At 53.4% G+C, this 15,941-nt stretch overlaps 1 protein-coding gene across 20 annotated transcripts in view; it reads left to right on the top strand.

Moving 5' to 3' along the window:
• Window positions 1-15,941, top strand: part of TTC7B (tetratricopeptide repeat domain 7B) — a 272,932-nt gene that overhangs the window by 30,628 nt on the left and 226,363 nt on the right. For 18 of the 20 annotated variants that reach the window (XM_086319126.1, XM_086319129.1, XM_086319125.1 and 15 more), the window contains exon 3: window positions 3,762-3,930. In XM_086319126.1, coding sequence (XP_086175252.1) covers window positions 3,762-3,930 — 169 coding nt within the window. The remainder of the gene's footprint in view (window positions 1-3,761; window positions 3,931-15,941) is intronic. The other 2 variants (XM_086319140.1, XM_086319134.1) reach the window with 1 other exon arrangement.

Genomic DNA, 15,941 nt, shown 5'->3' on the forward strand with positions numbered 1-15,941 from the left:
CCCCTGGAGCAGGAAATGGCAGCCCACTGCAGTATTCTAGTTGGGAAAATCCCAGGGACAGAGGAAGCTGTGCAGGGAAAATCCCATGGGCTGCAGTCCAAGGGTCCCAGAGAGCCTGACACGACCGAGCGTGAGCACAAGAGCCTTGTAGAGTGCTCCAGAGTTGCCTTGCAGACCGCCCCACTCCCACTGGCCCATGTGAAATTTCCCCCTCCACTTGACCTCAAGGTCCAGGGTCTCCTGCCTGGGAGCTGGGGAAAGCCCTGTGCAGACACATTCTTGTTCAGTCACTCAGTCATGTCTGACTCTTTGTGACCCCATGGACTGCAGCACGCCAGGCCTCCCTGTCCTTCCCTGTCTCCCAGAGTTTGCCCACATTCACGTCCACTGAATCAGTGATGCCATCCAGCGACCTCATAGGTGCCCACGAAACACACGTGCACCGAGGCTGGAGAGACCAGAGCAGGGGGCAGTGTGGGGGCAAAAAGTCTGAACGAGTAGCCGGCGGCCTGGCCTCTGACTCAAGTTGAGGAAGTTACGCCTGTCCGGGGCTGGGCGGTGGGCCCGAGGCTGGGGCTGCTCCCCGGTCCCCTGCCTGGGGCCTGGGCCGAGACGTCTCCTCTGCATTCGCCCAGCAAGCCTCTCCAGGCTGTGCCTCCCTATTGTGCCTCCATCCCTGGGATATTCCTCAAGCTCCTGCATGGCAGACGTTTGGCCTTCAAGTTTGTTAACATTTTTTAAATCAAAAGCATTTTTTCTTGCAGTAGAATATAAATAACATAAAATTTATCATTATAACCATTTCTTAGCATATAGTTCACTGGCTTCATTTTTTATTTTGTTAAAGATTTTCTTTTTTAATTTTTTTGACGTGGCCACTTTTAAAGTCTTTATTGAATTTGTTACAATATTGTTTCAATTTCATGTTTTGGTTTTTTGGCCGCCAGGCATGTGGGGTCTTAGGTCACCTAACAGGGATTGAACCTGCGCCCCCTGCTCTGGAGGGCAAAGTCTTAACCACTGGACTGCCAGGGATGTCCCAGTTCAGTGGTTTTGAAAGTGAAAGTGAAGTCACTAAGTCGTGTCCGACTGTTTGAGACCCCATGGACTGTAGCCACCAGGCTCCTCTGTTCATGGGATTCTCCAGGCAAGAATACTGGAGCAGGTTGCCATTTCCTTCTCCAGGGGGATCTTCCTGACCCAGGGATCTAATCCAGGGATCAAACTGGGTCTCCCGCATTGGAGGCAGACGCTTTAACCTCTGAGCCACCAGGGAAGCCAGTGGTCTAAGTGTGTTCATATCCTCATCACCACCACCCATCCTCCGAACCTTTTCATCACCCCAAGCTGAAGCTCTGGACTCAGCAAACAGTACTTCCCCTCTCTGCCCCCTTCAGTTTGCTTTCCAGCCTGTGGTTCTCAGTTCCAGGGAGAGAGAGAGGACGCGGCAGAACCCCTAGGAAGCCTTTCCACTGTACCCAGGGCTGCCCTGTCCCCCTCTCCTGCTGGAGAACCCCACGGTGGATGCTTTTTTCACAGCTCTTTCTCTGTTTTCTCTAGTCTGCTTTGATTTCTTTCTGTTTCCAAGTATGATTCTCATGCGTGCATTGGGGTCACTTGCTTGGGCCACTCTTAAAACCCCTTTGCTCCCTTCAGTCTCTCTGTCTGCCCTGCGCCCTTTCAAGGACTCCTTGGCTTCGCCACGCTCTGGCTAGTGACCTGTGTATCACCCGCCCCATCCCAGCCATAGGTTACGGGATAGTGGCGCTTCGTGATGTGCGTCCGTCAGCTGAAAACTTCAGCCTTGTATGGCTGGGGTTCCAAGGAGGATGCCTAGGAGAGGCTGATAGATCTGTTTCCTTACATAGACAGCTAGGTCGCCTCTCCTCTCCCCAGGGACAAGTAGGGGTGGGGAAGGGCCCAGGATGAGGCTGGCACACGTGTGGGCCAGGAAGCCAGCCTCTCCGATGGGGAGGAGGACAAGCCCATCAGAGGACAGCTCGAATGTGCACCCTCTGGAGAGACCTGGTCAGTCCCCATAAGCAGCTGGAATGACTCAGCTAGAAAAGCTTGTCCCTGGAAAGAAAGAAAGTCTGGTTCTTACACCAGTTTAGAAAGCCTCCCTCCTCGGGTTATTTGGGCTACAGTCAGTGGCACAGCCCCAATGCTGTGTGCTCAACCCACCAGGATGTCCACGGAGCTGCCTTTGTTGAGACAGGTGCTTCTGTGTTTTGTTCATAACACACTCCTTCCATCCTTGGACCAGCCTGAGGCCTGAGGGGAGCTTGTTTTACAGCAGCTTTATTGAAACATAATTCACATGCCTTAGAATCATTGTTCAGATTTGATGGAGAAATCAGAAGCTTTAGAGACAAGCAGAAGTTAAAAGAATTCAGCACCACCAAACCAGCTTTACAACAAATGCTAAAGAAACTTCTCTAAGCAGGAGACACCAGAGAAGGAAAAGATCTACATAAACCCCCCAAAATTAAGAAAATGGTAATAGGATCATATATATCAATAATTACCTTAAATATAAATGGGTTAAATGCACAAACCAAAAGACAGAGACTGGCTGGGCAGATGAAAACATGTGCATGCATGCACTTCCACTTACCACATCACTCTGCTTAACACCCCAAACTGTATGTCATTATTTTATATTTTTAGGTTAATCATGTTTGCATTATGGCTTGCAATTGTAATGATCCTTTTATTTTTTTGTCTGGGTATTGATTGTGAAAACTGATAAACATCTTCTACTATTGCAAAAAAAATAAAGTCTGCAATTTAATGGTTTTTAGTAGAGTCACTAAAAAGAATCTGCCTGCAATGCAGGAGACCCTTGTTTGATTCCTGGTCGGGAAGATCCGCTGGAGAAGGGATAGGCTACCCACTCCAGTATTCTTGGGCTTCCCTGGTGGCTCACCTGGTAAAGAATCTGCCTGCAATGCCGGAGACCTGGTTTCAATATTTGGGTTGGGAAGATCCGCTGGAGAAAGGATAGGCTACCCACTCCAGTATTCTGACCTGGAGAATTCCATGGACTGTGTAGACCATGGAGTCGCAAAGAGTGGGACACAACTGAGTGACTTTCACTGCACTTTCACAGTAGAGTCACAGACAATTCTAGAACATTTTCATCACCCCAGAAAGGAGCCTGTAACCATCAGCAGGCACCGCCTCTGCGCGCACCTTCCCAGCCCTAGGCGGCACTTGTCTGCTTTCAGCCTCGGTAGACCTGACCACCCTGGCCAGTATCCGCAGCCTGTGTGGCCGGCTTTTTCGCTTGGCGTCATGCGTCTGAGGCTTGCCTGTGTGGCGGCAGGGATCAGAACTCTGTTCGTGATGATGGCGGAGTGATATTCCCGGGGGTGGCTGTGCTGCTGCTGCTGCTGCTGCTAAGTCGCTTCAATCGTGTCCGACTCTGTGCGACAACGTAGACGGCAGCCCACCAGGCTCCCCCGTCCCTGGGATTCTCTAGGCAAGAACACTGGAGTAGGAGTGGGTTGCCATTTCCTTCTCCGATGCATGAAAGTGAACAGTGAAAGTGAAGTCGCTCAGTCGTGTCCTGCTCTTGGGGGAGAGACCACCTTTTGCCGCCCAGCACTGGCTGGGCCGGGCGCGCCGCTCCCGCCCCGGGGCCCTGTGGACGGCGCGGCGGGAAGTTCCCACGGCCGTCTGGAGTGGAGAGCCGCAGGCCCGAGGGAGTGTCAGGCGTGTATCTGAGGACAGTTTCTTTTCTCTCCTCTTCCCTCCAGTCAGAATTCCTACAGGAGTCCAGTCTGGTCCTGGCCAAGCTGCACTACGTGGAAGGAGACTGCGAAGGCGCGCTCCGCCTCTACGCCCGGGCGGGCCTGGAGGACTGGCCGCTGACGGGCGCGCCCCCGTACCGGCTGCGCATGGCCGCCGAGGCCTACGCCACCCAAGGTGAGGCGCGTCCCGCGGGCGGAGCCCGGCTCTCGCCGCCTGGGCTCTTCCTGGCGCCCGCGGTGTGACCCCGGGCCCTCGGCGGGCGTCATCCCCCGCCGCTCCTGGCGAGGCAGCTGGGTTTGCCCCACGGCAGGCTCTGGGCCGTGCTAAGCCCGGCGACGTGGTTTCCTCAGAACTGCAGCTCCTCGGTTGGCCTTGCAGGAGAGGAATTTCAGTCAAGTTTCCTGATAATTTATCTGCGACTTAAGCAGGGACCATTCTTGGTGGCTCAGCTGGTAAAGAGTCCTCCTGCAATGCAGGAGACCTGAGTTCGATCCCTGGGTTGGGAAGATCCTCTGGAGAAGGGAAAGGCTGCCCACTCCAGTCTTGTGGCCTGGAGAACTCCATGGACTAAATAGTCCATGGGGTCGCAAAGAGTTGGACACGACTGAGCAACTTTCACTTCACAGCATATAAACAGGATTTCCCCACTAGCTCAGCAGTAAAGAATCTACCTGCCAAGCGGGAGACCCGAATTTGATCTCTGGTTGAGAAGATCTCCTGGAGGAGGGCATGACAACCCACTCCAGTGTGTTTGCCTGGAGAATCCCATGGACAGAGGAGCCTGGGAGGCTACGGTCCATAGGGTCACAACGAATCGGACATGACTGAGTGACTCAGCATGCTGGGTTAATTAAGCCTCAGCGGTTGGCGCTTACCTGGGGGCTTGGCGGCTCAGGGTGTGGAAGGGGGACGTGCTGCCCTGTTTGCCGCAGAGGACGCTATGATCTGATCTGAGGGAGCTCCGTCCCATGGGGAGGAAAAGGACAAGAAGGCAGGACACGCACGCTGTCTGACCTTTCCAAGCTGTCACTTCCTCATCTGTGAAATGGGTATAATCATAACCACTTCATAGAGTTCTGAGGACAAAGTCACATAATATATGTAAAGCACTTACTAAATGATGTTTTGAAATGTTAGCCCCAAACAAAACAGCAAATGGGAAAAGCCAGGCCTGGGTAACAGCTTTTCAAAGGAAAGATGACTGTGGGCCAGCGGGGCCAGGAAGGCTTCCTGGAGGAAGAGGTGCACTTAGTGGGCCTCTAAAGGCCTCGGTAAGGAGACCCTCTGAAGCTGCCCCTCCCCTTCCTGCCACACCGTGGCCACACAGAGGCCCGGGTCCCAGGCGGCCTCCCGCTCTGGAACAGCAGTGAGCTGGCCACTGTGTGGCCAGCTGTGTGCAGCCGTGTGCACAACCGTGTGCAGCCACTGTCTGCCTCGGTTGCCCGGTGCAGTACTGACCCAGCCACACAGCATGCCCACTTGAGAGCTCTGTGGCCAGGCGGCATATTCACCCTGTTCCCTGGGAGCCTTGCTCCAGGACATTTAGATCCCTCTAGTTAATCTCTGCATCCCCGTGGGTCGTCACTCCAACGGGGTGCTGGGGCTGACAGTCCTGCAAGGCCGTCTCAGCAGTTCCGAGGGTCTGCGCCACACGGCCGCCCTCCTCTGCCTGCTGCTCTCCCAGCATCTCACATGCCCTGGGAAGTGGGAGTGTGTGTGTGTGTGTGAGTGTGTGTGTGGGGGGGAGTGTGTGTGTGTGTGTGTGTGGGAGTGTGTGTGTGGGAATGTGTGTGTGTGTGGCAGTGTGTGTGTGTGTGTGTGTGGGGAGTGTGTGTGTGTGGGAGTGTGTGTGTGGGAGTGTGTGTGTGTGTGGGAGTGTGTGTGTGTGTGTGTGGGAGTGTGTGTGTGTGTGTGGGAGTGTGTGTGTGTGTGGAAGTGTGTATGTGTGGGAGTGTGTGTGTGTGTGTGTGTGAGAGAGATCTGGGTGCAGCAAGAGCAAGGTGTCGTGGATGGCCTGGGGTCTGCGGGCTTGTACCCAGGGGCTGGTTTGCCCGCTGGGGGTGGCGGGGCTCTGAGGGGTGCTTTAGCACCAAAAGCTCGGGTCCAGAATTGGGCTCTGCCTCAGCCTGGTGGGGTAGAGTGCACTGCTAGCTTAGTCTCACGGCTGCCACCCAAGCGGGCAAGGAGGGCCGCAGCTCGAGACGGGCCCTGGGTGGTGTGTGATGGCGGCAGCCCCAGCACGACTCTGGGGACACGCCGGCCGGCTCGCGGGAGGAGGGAGATACTGTCCTTCCTTCACCAGAGTGAGCCCAGGCGGGAGTCCCCAGCAGGGGCCTCTCGGGCGGGCGGGCACTGGCCCACGCCCCTCCCTCTGCCGCCTGCAGGCTGCTGCCCGAGTGGACTGAGCCGCACACTTTCGAAGGTCACCTCCCCTCTTCCAGGGGCCCTGAGGTCTGACTCGACCCGGGGTCTCAGCCAGAGCCGGGAATGTCCCTGAACGTCCACATCTGCTGGGGCAGCCGTGGCCGGGAGTGGTTTCCCTTGACTGGGTAATGTTAGCCTTGGCTCGTGGGGAATCGGAAACCCACATGTGCAGTTACAAGCACCTCCTCTGGGAGGTGAGTTAATCCTCCACACCCCTAGTTTACAGACGAAGGAAATGCAACGGGGTTAGGTCACTAGGAATGACGTTGGTGCCTACTGCGTGCCAGGTGTTGTGACTCTTGTTTGGGTATCTCAGCCAAGCCTCACCACCACCTGTGAGATGGACACGACTCTTTCCATTTCACGGATGAGCACACTGAGGCCCACGGAGGTTGGCTACGCTGCCTGGGGTCCTACAGCCGGGACTCAGCCTCGGCCCCTGCTCCTCCGCTGAGTGTCGGGAGCGGGGCAGACTGCGGGGTGCTCAGCTCCCGAGTCCATGTTCTCAGCCACCCTGTTCCCCTGGCGTGTGGGTGGGCATCTGCTCGGGCCAGTGAGGTTTCCTCAGGCAGGAAGCGTGCAGGCCCCTGGAGAACCCCTGGTTTGCACCCACACCCCTCCTCCCGGCCCCCCCTCAGGTGCCCCTCACTGCTCACCCTGCCCCAGGCTCCTGCCTGGAAGCCCCAGCCTGCAGGCTCACCCTTTCTGTCTTCTCCGAGGCCCCCCAGTGCTCACCCATTCAGAGTGCCGCATTTGACAGTATCGTGGCACAGGAGGTTAGAATCGCCTGAACACCATATTGGAACCAGCTGTACTGTTTCAGGCTCTCCCACCATCTGTGAATTCCACTCGAGGAAGAAATGTTTTGCTCGAGTGCTGTCCTCAGAACCCAGCATGGTGTCTGGTCCGTAGTGCTGTTGAACATGAAAGTGTTATTTGCTCAGTCACGTCCAGCTCTTTGCAACCCATGGGCTCCTGGTGGCACAGACCACCCACCAGGCTCCTCTGTCCATGGGATTCTCCAGGCAAGAATGCTGGAGTGAATAGTCATTCCCTTCTCCAGGGAATCTTCCCCAACCAGGGATTGAACCCGCGTCTCCTGCATTACAGGCAGATTCTTTACCAACTGTGATGCTCTATTATTGATTGAAACTGATGGAAGTTCCCTTGCTCAGATTTCTACTGGGCAAGTTGCCCATCATGTAATTTAGGTGATTCTGGGCGCCTCTGCGCCTGGCTGTGATGGTCAGATGCATTTTCTTTGCCCAGTGCTAACACAGTGAGCACATCCTCGTTCGTTCAGACTCAGCCGCTGCCTGTTATGAGGAATACCTGTAAGAGCATGCCGGCATCACGTGTGACAGAGCCTGGCATGGGTCCTTCCCCAAAAGTTATACAGTTCACTTCATTTCCATTATCAGGGAGCCTCCATGTGGATCTCAGCTCCCTTCCAGCCCCCCAACTCCTTCCTCCTTTGTCTGAAACCTCAGAAGACAAGCAGAGAATGAGAATAAGAGACGCGCAGGAACTCTTCAGCTTCTGGTAGAAGTGGGTGAATCCAGTGTAGAGGTCCTTGCTCTGAGTACAGATTGAGGTACCACCTGAAATCTCCAAGACACCGAGTGGCCCAGACGTTCTTTTCCCAAGTGGGGAGGCTTGGGAACAGTGAACTCGTGGCCACCATCTATTTTGGGACTTAGATCTGCTGGACATCGGCTAACTTTCTGCAGTTAGGACAGCGGGGGCGGTAAGTGGCTTGTCTTCCGAGAGATGGCCTCTATCAATAGCCGAGGCTCGTGCCCTGCTGCAGTAGAGAGCACAGGTGCACTGGCCCCAGTGAGGGCGGGCCCGTGACAGCCCTGCGGGCGAGCACCGGCTCAGGCTGGTGGGCGGCTGCTCTGCGAGGCTGCTGCTCCGCCGCGCTCCTCTAGGGCGCAGCCTCGGCCGTGCGACTGACGACCCCAGGGGGCGGCGGCCCGTGGCAGCCCTGGAACGGGGAAGGGAGAGAGCTCTGGGTGAGCAGGGGTGACACCCGTCAGTCCGCCGCTGAGAAGCCCCCACAGAGCCGCAGCCAGCAGGCGCGTGGGAGAAAGGAGAGACCGGGGACGTGCAAGCCTCTCGTTGGGTGTGTCCCTCAGACGTTGGGTGTGTCTCTGACCCAGGCAAGACCTGAAGGAGGGTGCAGATAGAGGAGCCTGTGCGGAGTGAACAAAAGGGGGCGCACAGGCCCCGAGGCTGGGCACTGGCACCCCGCGCAGGGATACGGGAGCCTGGAAACAGCCGCGTGGAGTTCAACGTCTTTTCAGAATGCGGAGGACTGACCCCCAGATACAAACGGGGCCCTCACAGCCGTCTCTCATACACACGTCTTACCTTGCAGTGGAGGAGACGGTGCCAGAGAGGGCAAGGGACTCACAGGCAGGGCCAAGAAGGGGAGCTGGTTCTCGGTAGGAGGCTTGTCGGGCTGAGTGACGGCTGTGGCCAGGTGGTGGTGGTGGTTTAGGCGCTCAGTCGTGTCCGACTCTTCGTGACCCTATGGACTGTCCGTGGGATTCTCCGGGCCGGAACACTGGAGTGGGTTGCCGTTTCCTTCTCCAGGGGATCTTCCCGACCCAGGGATCGAACCTGGGTCTCCTGTGTTGGCAGGCGGATTCTTCACCCCCGAGCCACCAGTGCCCAGCTGGAGAATGCGGTTACAGTGCTGGGAGCTACGTGGGGCCTCCTCTGCTTTCTTTATGCCTCCTTTGTTCATGGGTTTGGAATGGCGCTCTGACCCGCTGGCTCAGAGTTTGGGGTTTTGGAGGCAGACTTCCAGGTTTGATCTCTAGCTTTGTCACTTACTAGCTTTAGGGTCTTGTGCAAATTACTTTCACCTCACTGGGGCCCCTTTTTTTTTCATTTATAAAATGGAGGTGATAATGGTTTCTACATTACAGGGTGGTTGTAGGGAATGAGTGAACACATGTAAAGCACTTAGCACCCTGCCTGGCAGATCAACAAAGATTAGCTAGTTTTGTTCTTATGTATCCACTTAGTTTAAACCCAAATGGACAGATCTCTTCGGCAGCCTCTGGGAACATCCAGCTGTGGGAAGAGGGGAGAGGCGCTTGTAGGGTGCCTGCTTTGTGTGGCCGAGGGTTTGGCTCCGGATGTGGGAGAGCAAGCGAGTCTGGAGGCCTGGAGCGGTGCTCAGGGGGGAAAATCTGCTAATGGTGTCTGAGGGCGCGGGTGCCAGGGGCCTGGGACGTGGGGAGTGGACCCCTAACAGGATTGCCTGCTGGGGGGGCCAAGTCAGAGTTCATGCTTCACGTCACCAGCCTCGCCCAGGGCTCACCCGGAAGGTTAGAGGTCTTTAAAGCCGCACCCACATTCATGGTTTTATCACAAAGCACCGTTCACGTGGGGATGGATCCTTTGATTCAAGCAGCCTTCCTTTAAGAGCCAAGAACAATTCAGCGCATTCCCACATAGCTGTCTTCAGAAGGGACGTGCTGAACACACTGGCTGATAAGAGACAGGAGAAAACATCTCCTCTGGGCCCTGGGGAGGAGGGCGTGTCCCTTCCCACCAGACCTCCCCTCCTGGGTGGAGGCCCCGCCTTCTCTGGAGTCTGCAGACCTTGTGGGCCTCTCTGCAGAAGTGCAGTGTGATGAGCACAGCTTTGTGGAGGTGGTAACAGAATTATAGACCAGCCTCCCCTCGGAAAAGATCCTGATGCTGGGAAAGACTGAAGGCAAAAGGAGAAGGAGGCAGCAGAGGATGAGATGGTTAGATAGCAACACCGACTCAGTGGACATGACTCTGAGCAAACTCCGGGAGATAATGAAGGACGGGTGCCTGGCGTTCCCTAGTCCGTGGGGTTGCAAAGAGTCAGACACAACTTAGTGACTGAACAACAACAACACGCCCTTGGGAATGTTACCCCTTCCTCACGTGAGACTGGCCCGCTGTGCCTGAGCATCCCGTCCTGGGGTGCAGCGTCAAGATGGAAAAAGATGCTTGCCTGTTGGAGGCAGCGCCCAGGGCCGTCAACACAAACCTTTAAACACGGAAAGTCAGTCATGTCTGACTCCTTGCGACCCCACGGACTGTAGCCCACCAGGCTCCTCTGTCCATGGGATTCTCGAGGCAGAAATACTGGAGTGGGTTGCCATGCCCTCCTCCAGGGGATCTTCCCCACCCAGGGGTTGAATCCGGGTCTCCTGCACTGCAGGTGGATTCCTTACCGTCTGGGCCCCCAGGGAAAAGCGATGGGACAGCTGCTGGGACAGGCGGTGCGGAGGGGCTGGCCTGGAGGCCAGGGGTCCGTGTCACCCACTCTGTCTGCCCAGCCGGCTGCTCAGCAGACTCAGTGAGTGAGCGTGCTTTGCTCACAGAGTGCTGACCCGAGTCGGCAACTACAACATCCCAGAAGGCAGAGCCCCGCGGTGGACACATGCAGAGGGTAAACCGGGGCTTCAGACTCCTGTGAAGTTCTGCCGGGAGCCGCAGGGCAGGGCCTTCCAGCTGCGGGTGAAAGACCCACCTCAGTCTGACTGGCGGCGGCGGGCCTCAGGGCTTGAAGCCAGGGCTGCCTTCTCTCCACCGCCCAGCATGTCTTTCCTGTGCTGTTTCCCTTCGCACGCCAGACTCTACTCTTGGACAGAGTCTCAGAAGTCTCAGCCAGGTTCTCACCTGGTCACTGGCCCCTCCTGGGTCACCCTTGCACCCTCGACGCTGTTCCGGTGGCCAGTGGCATGCCCTGGAGCCAGCTTAGGACCCTCGGGAAGGCCGTGATGAAGAGGGTGGGCCCTGCAGGGCACTGGGGCGGGGTGTCCCCCAGGCGGCTCAGCAGTGGCCCCTCTGAGGATGAGCCTCTTTCTCAACAAAGAGCCGGGCCCCTTATGGTGTTGTCTCCTGGAGGCGATCCCTACAGGGGAAGAGGGGAAGTGACAGCTGGAAGGGAGCCAGGTGTCACGGGCTCCTCTGGGGGCTCAGACGGTAGATAATCCGCCTGCAATGCGGGAGACCTGGGTTCCATCCCTGGGTTGGGTAGACCCCCTAGAGGATGGCATGGCAACCTACTCTGGTATTCTTGCCTGGAGAATCCCATGGACAGAGGAGCCTGGTGGGCCACAGTCCATGGTGTCGCAGTCAGACGTGATTCAGTGACTTAATACTTTGCAGGTGAGTGCTCTGTGACAGTCACTGTGGCTGGAGGTGGCCTTGGGACCAGACCACACAGGCAGCCTGCAGGGATGATGGAGGGCTCAGAGGGCAAGAAGGACTGGACTCTGCTGGGTTCCAGGTTTGAGCCAGAGCCAGACGGTGGGAACTGCATGAAGCCCATTATTCCCATATCTCGAGACCTTTCTCACAGCCGCAGCCATCTCAGACTCCTGCGGCCTTGAGAGGTGGGCGTTCCTGTTGGGTTAGCGCTTACTGAGCCCTCCCACCTGAGAATCCCATGTCAGAGGGGCCTGGTGGGCTACAGTCCATGGGGTCGTGAAGAGTGGGACACGACTGAGTGATTCACACTTTCTCTTTCCCAAGAGCCAGGCGAGCCGTCTGCAGGCCTCCCCGCTTGAGGGTGCTGCATCTGGAGAACAGTCCTGTGCAGTAGGGGTGGTGTTCTCTGCAGAGACGGCTGAAAGCTCGCATTTCAGAGGTGAGGTGGGATTCAAATCCAGGCCCGGGGACTCTGGAGCCCAGACTATTTCTGCTCTCTCGAACCGCCCTTCAGTTGGATTAAGGAGGTCACTGAGGGAACTCTGGTGTCAGACACCTGCTCACCCTTGATGCTGCTCTGCAACTCTTCAGCAATTTAATCAAAGTCCCACTTTTCTTATCTACACAATGGAAATAGTGGTACTCTGACACGAATCCTGAGAAGAATGAATGAGACACAACGAGGAGAAGCTCTGACATATGTAGACCTGAGTCAACAGGTCTGACCCCAGGTATCCTGCTATGGGCTCTGCCCTCCCCTCGGTCCTGCCTGTCTTGGGTGTGATGCTTCTGTCTTGAGGCTGACCTTCTGCCTCTTCCCCAGGATTTCACTTTATTATTCCACTTAGTACGGACAAGACACATTGTATAAAAACAAGAAATACAGACCAGTCAAAAGAAAGTTAAAATGCCCATCACCCTGTCCCCCCAGAGCCGCCTTTGCTGACATTTGAGTGTTTCCTTCCAGATCGTCTCCGTACACATCCGTGTGGCCTTTTTTCTTTTATAAAGTGAGGTTCTATCACATATGCTGCTTTGGGACCTGCTGCCACTGTGACAGCAGATGCATTTCTGCAGTGTCTTAGCAGCAGTGCCGCATTTCATTCTATGGATAAGCTATAATGTATTTAACTGGAAAGGCCTCTATTTTTGGCCGTGTGGGCTGTTTTCAGCTTTTCTCAGCTACATGTGAGGCTGTGACCAACGCCCTCTCAGCCTGGTTGCTGCGCTCGTTCTTAACGGTTTCTCTGGGAGAGGTTTCTAGAAGTGGGGTTTCTGGGTCAGGAGAGGAGTATTTCCAGACTGTCCTGCAGAGCAGCCGTACCTGTGTGCTTTCTACCTGCGCTGTGTGGGACCAGCTGCCTTTCATTCCGACCTTTGATCTGAAAATGAACATTTATTCTTCACTTGTATGTCGGGTATAGGCTATTTGGAAAATTAAGAAAAATATAAAGCAGAAAATAAAACCAGTCATCTTACTGCTACTTGAGTTAGTCAATATGATGTATTTTTAAAAGATATATAGACAGATATTTATATCTATCTTTAAATAAGTCTGATTTATGTGCTGTGCTGTGCTAAGTTGCTTCAGTCATGTCTGACTCTGCGACCCCATGGACTGTATCCTGCCAGGCCCCTCTGTCCATGGGCTTCTCCAGGTGAGAATACTGGAGTGGGGTGCCATGCCCGCTTCCGGGAAATCTTCCCGACCCAGGGATTGAAGCCACATCTCTTAGGTCTCCTGCATTGAGAGGCAGGTTCTTTACCACTATTGCAACCCAGGAAGCCCATGAAATTTATAAATATTCATATTTTGTACACAATTAGGATTGTGTTATATATACTGTTTTCTGCTTTTTTCACTGTATGTATATATGTGTGTACATGACAGTTATTTTTCCATGTCATTAAATATTTTTGAAACCAATTTTTAAAGGCTGCACAGTGGTGTGTATGCCTTATGCATATTTTTGAACCAACTGCCTGTGGAACATCTGTGTTGTTTCAGTTTTTCATATTACAAATATGCTCTACAGCTTTCTAGAAAAATAACTTTATTGAGATATAATTTACATCCCATAAAGTCCAACCTTTTATAGTGTACACTTCAGTGGTTCAGAGTTGTGTAACAATCACCATGGTCAATTTGAGAACATTTTCATCACCCCAGAAGAAATCAGTGCTCGGTAATGGTCACGTCCATTATCTCATTAATCGCCGCCCCCCAGGCATGTGCTGTACTTACTCACCCAGTCGTGTCCGACTGTCTGTGACCCGTGGACTGTAGCCCACCAGGCTTCTCTGGCCATGGGATTCTCCAGGCAAGAGGACTGGAGTGCGTTGCCATGCCCTTCCCAGTGGGATCTTCCTGACCTAGAAATCGAACCCGGGTCTCCAGCATTGCAGGCGGATTCTTTACCAGCTGAGCTACCAGGGAACACCCCCGCCCCCAGGCATAGTCAGTCACTAAGCTACTTTTTCTCGATAGATTTGCCTATTCTAGACATTTTAGATAAACAGAACATCGTAACGTGATGTTTTGTGTCTGGCTTTTTCACTTGGCATGTTTCCAGGGTTCTCACATGTTATAGCATGTATCATTCCTTTTTATGGCCGAATAATGCTCCATTGTATAAACATGCCACATTTACATTTGTTAATCCATGCAGAGTTGATGGACGTGAGGTTGCTCCTACTTTCTAGCTGTTATCAATAATGCTGCTGTAAACATTTGTGCACCAAATTTGGGGTAGGTACACGTGTTCATTGCTCTTGGGTATATACTTAGGAGTGAAATTACTGGGTCATGTGATCAGATCAGATCAGAGCAGTCGCTCAGTCATGTTCGACTCTTTGCGACCCCATGAATTGCAGCGCGCCAGGCGTCCCTGTGCATCACCAACTCCCGGAGTTCACTCAGACTCATGTCCATCAAGTCAGTGATGCCATCCAGCCATCTCATCCTCTGTCGTCCCCTTCTCCTCCTGCCCCCAATCCCTCCCAGCATCCGAGTCTTTTCCAATGAGTCAACTCTTCGCATGAGGTGGCCAAAGTACTGGAGTTTCAGCTTTAGCATCATTCCTTCCAAAGAAATCCCAGGGCTGATCTCCTTCAGAATGGACTGGTTGGATCTCCTTGCAGTCCAAGGGACTCTCAAGAGTCTTCTCCAGCACCACAGTTCAAAAGCATCAATTCTTCGGCGCTCAGCCTTCTTCACAGTCCAACTCTCACATCTGTACATGACCACAGGAAAAACCATAGCCTTGACTAGACGAACCTTTGTTGGCAAAGTCATGTCTCTGCTTTTGAATATGCTGTCTAGGTTGGTCATAACTTTCCTTCCAAGGAGTAAGCGTCTTTTAATTTCATGGCTGCAGTCACCATCTGTAGTGATTTTGGAGCCCAGAAAAATAAAGTCTGACACCGTTTCCACTGTTTCCCCATCTATTTCCCATGAAGTGGTGGGACCGGATGCCATGATCTTTGTCTTCTGAATGTTGAGCTAATTTAAGCCAACTTTTTCACTCTCCACTTTCACTTTCATCAAGAGGCTTTTTAGTTCCTCTTCACTTTCTACCATAAGGGTGGTGTCATCTGCATATCTGAGGTTATTGATATTTCTCCTGGCAATCTTGATTCCAGCTTGTGCTTCTTCCAGCCCAGCGTTTCTCGTGATGTACTCTGCATAGAAGTTAAATAAACAGGGTGACAATATACAGCCTTGACGAACTCCTTTTCCTATTTGGAACCAGTCTGTTGTTCCATGTCCAGTTCTAACTGTTGCTTCCTGACCTGCATACAAATTTCTCAAGAGGCAGATCAGGTGGTCTGGTATTCCCATCTCTTTCAGAATTTTCCACAGTTTATTGTGATCCACATAGTCAAAGGCTTTGGCATAGTCAATAAAGCAGAAATAGATGTTTTTCTGGAACTCTCTTGCTTTTTCGATGATCCAGTGGATGTTGGCAATTTGATCTCTGGTTCCTCTGCCTTTTCTCAAACCAGCTTGAACATCTGGAAGTTCACGGTTCACATATTGCTGAAGCCTGGCTTGGAGAATTTTGAGCATGACTTTACTAGCATGTGAGATGAGTGCAATTGTGCGGTAGTTTGAGCATTCTTTAGCATTGCCTTTCTTTGGGATTGGAATGAAAACTGACCTTTTCCAGTCCTGTGGCCACTGCTGAGTTTTCCAAATTTGCTGGCATATTGAGTGCAGCACTTTCACAGCATCATCTTTCAGGATTTGAAATAGCTCAGCTGGAATTCCATCACCTCCACTAGCTTTTTTCATAGTGATGCTTTCTAAGGCCCACTTGACTTCACATTCCAGGATGTCTGGCTCTAGGTGAGTGATCACACCATCGTGATTATCTGGGTCGTGAAGATCTTTTTTGTACAGTTCTTCTGTGTATTCTTGCCATCTGTTCTTAATATCTTCTGCTTCTGTTAGGTCCATACCATTTCTGTCCTTTATCGAGCTCATCTTTGCATGAAATGTTCCTTTGGTGTCTCTGATTTTCTTAAAGAGATCCCTAGTCTTTCCCATTCTG

The sequence above is a fragment of the Bos grunniens genome, chromosome 10 (assembly GCF_055505025.1).
Source record: "Bos grunniens cultivar Pamir isolate PY7600 chromosome 10, Bosgru_T2T1.0, whole genome shotgun sequence".
Classification (NCBI taxonomy): Eukaryota; Metazoa; Chordata; class Mammalia; order Artiodactyla; family Bovidae; genus Bos; species Bos grunniens.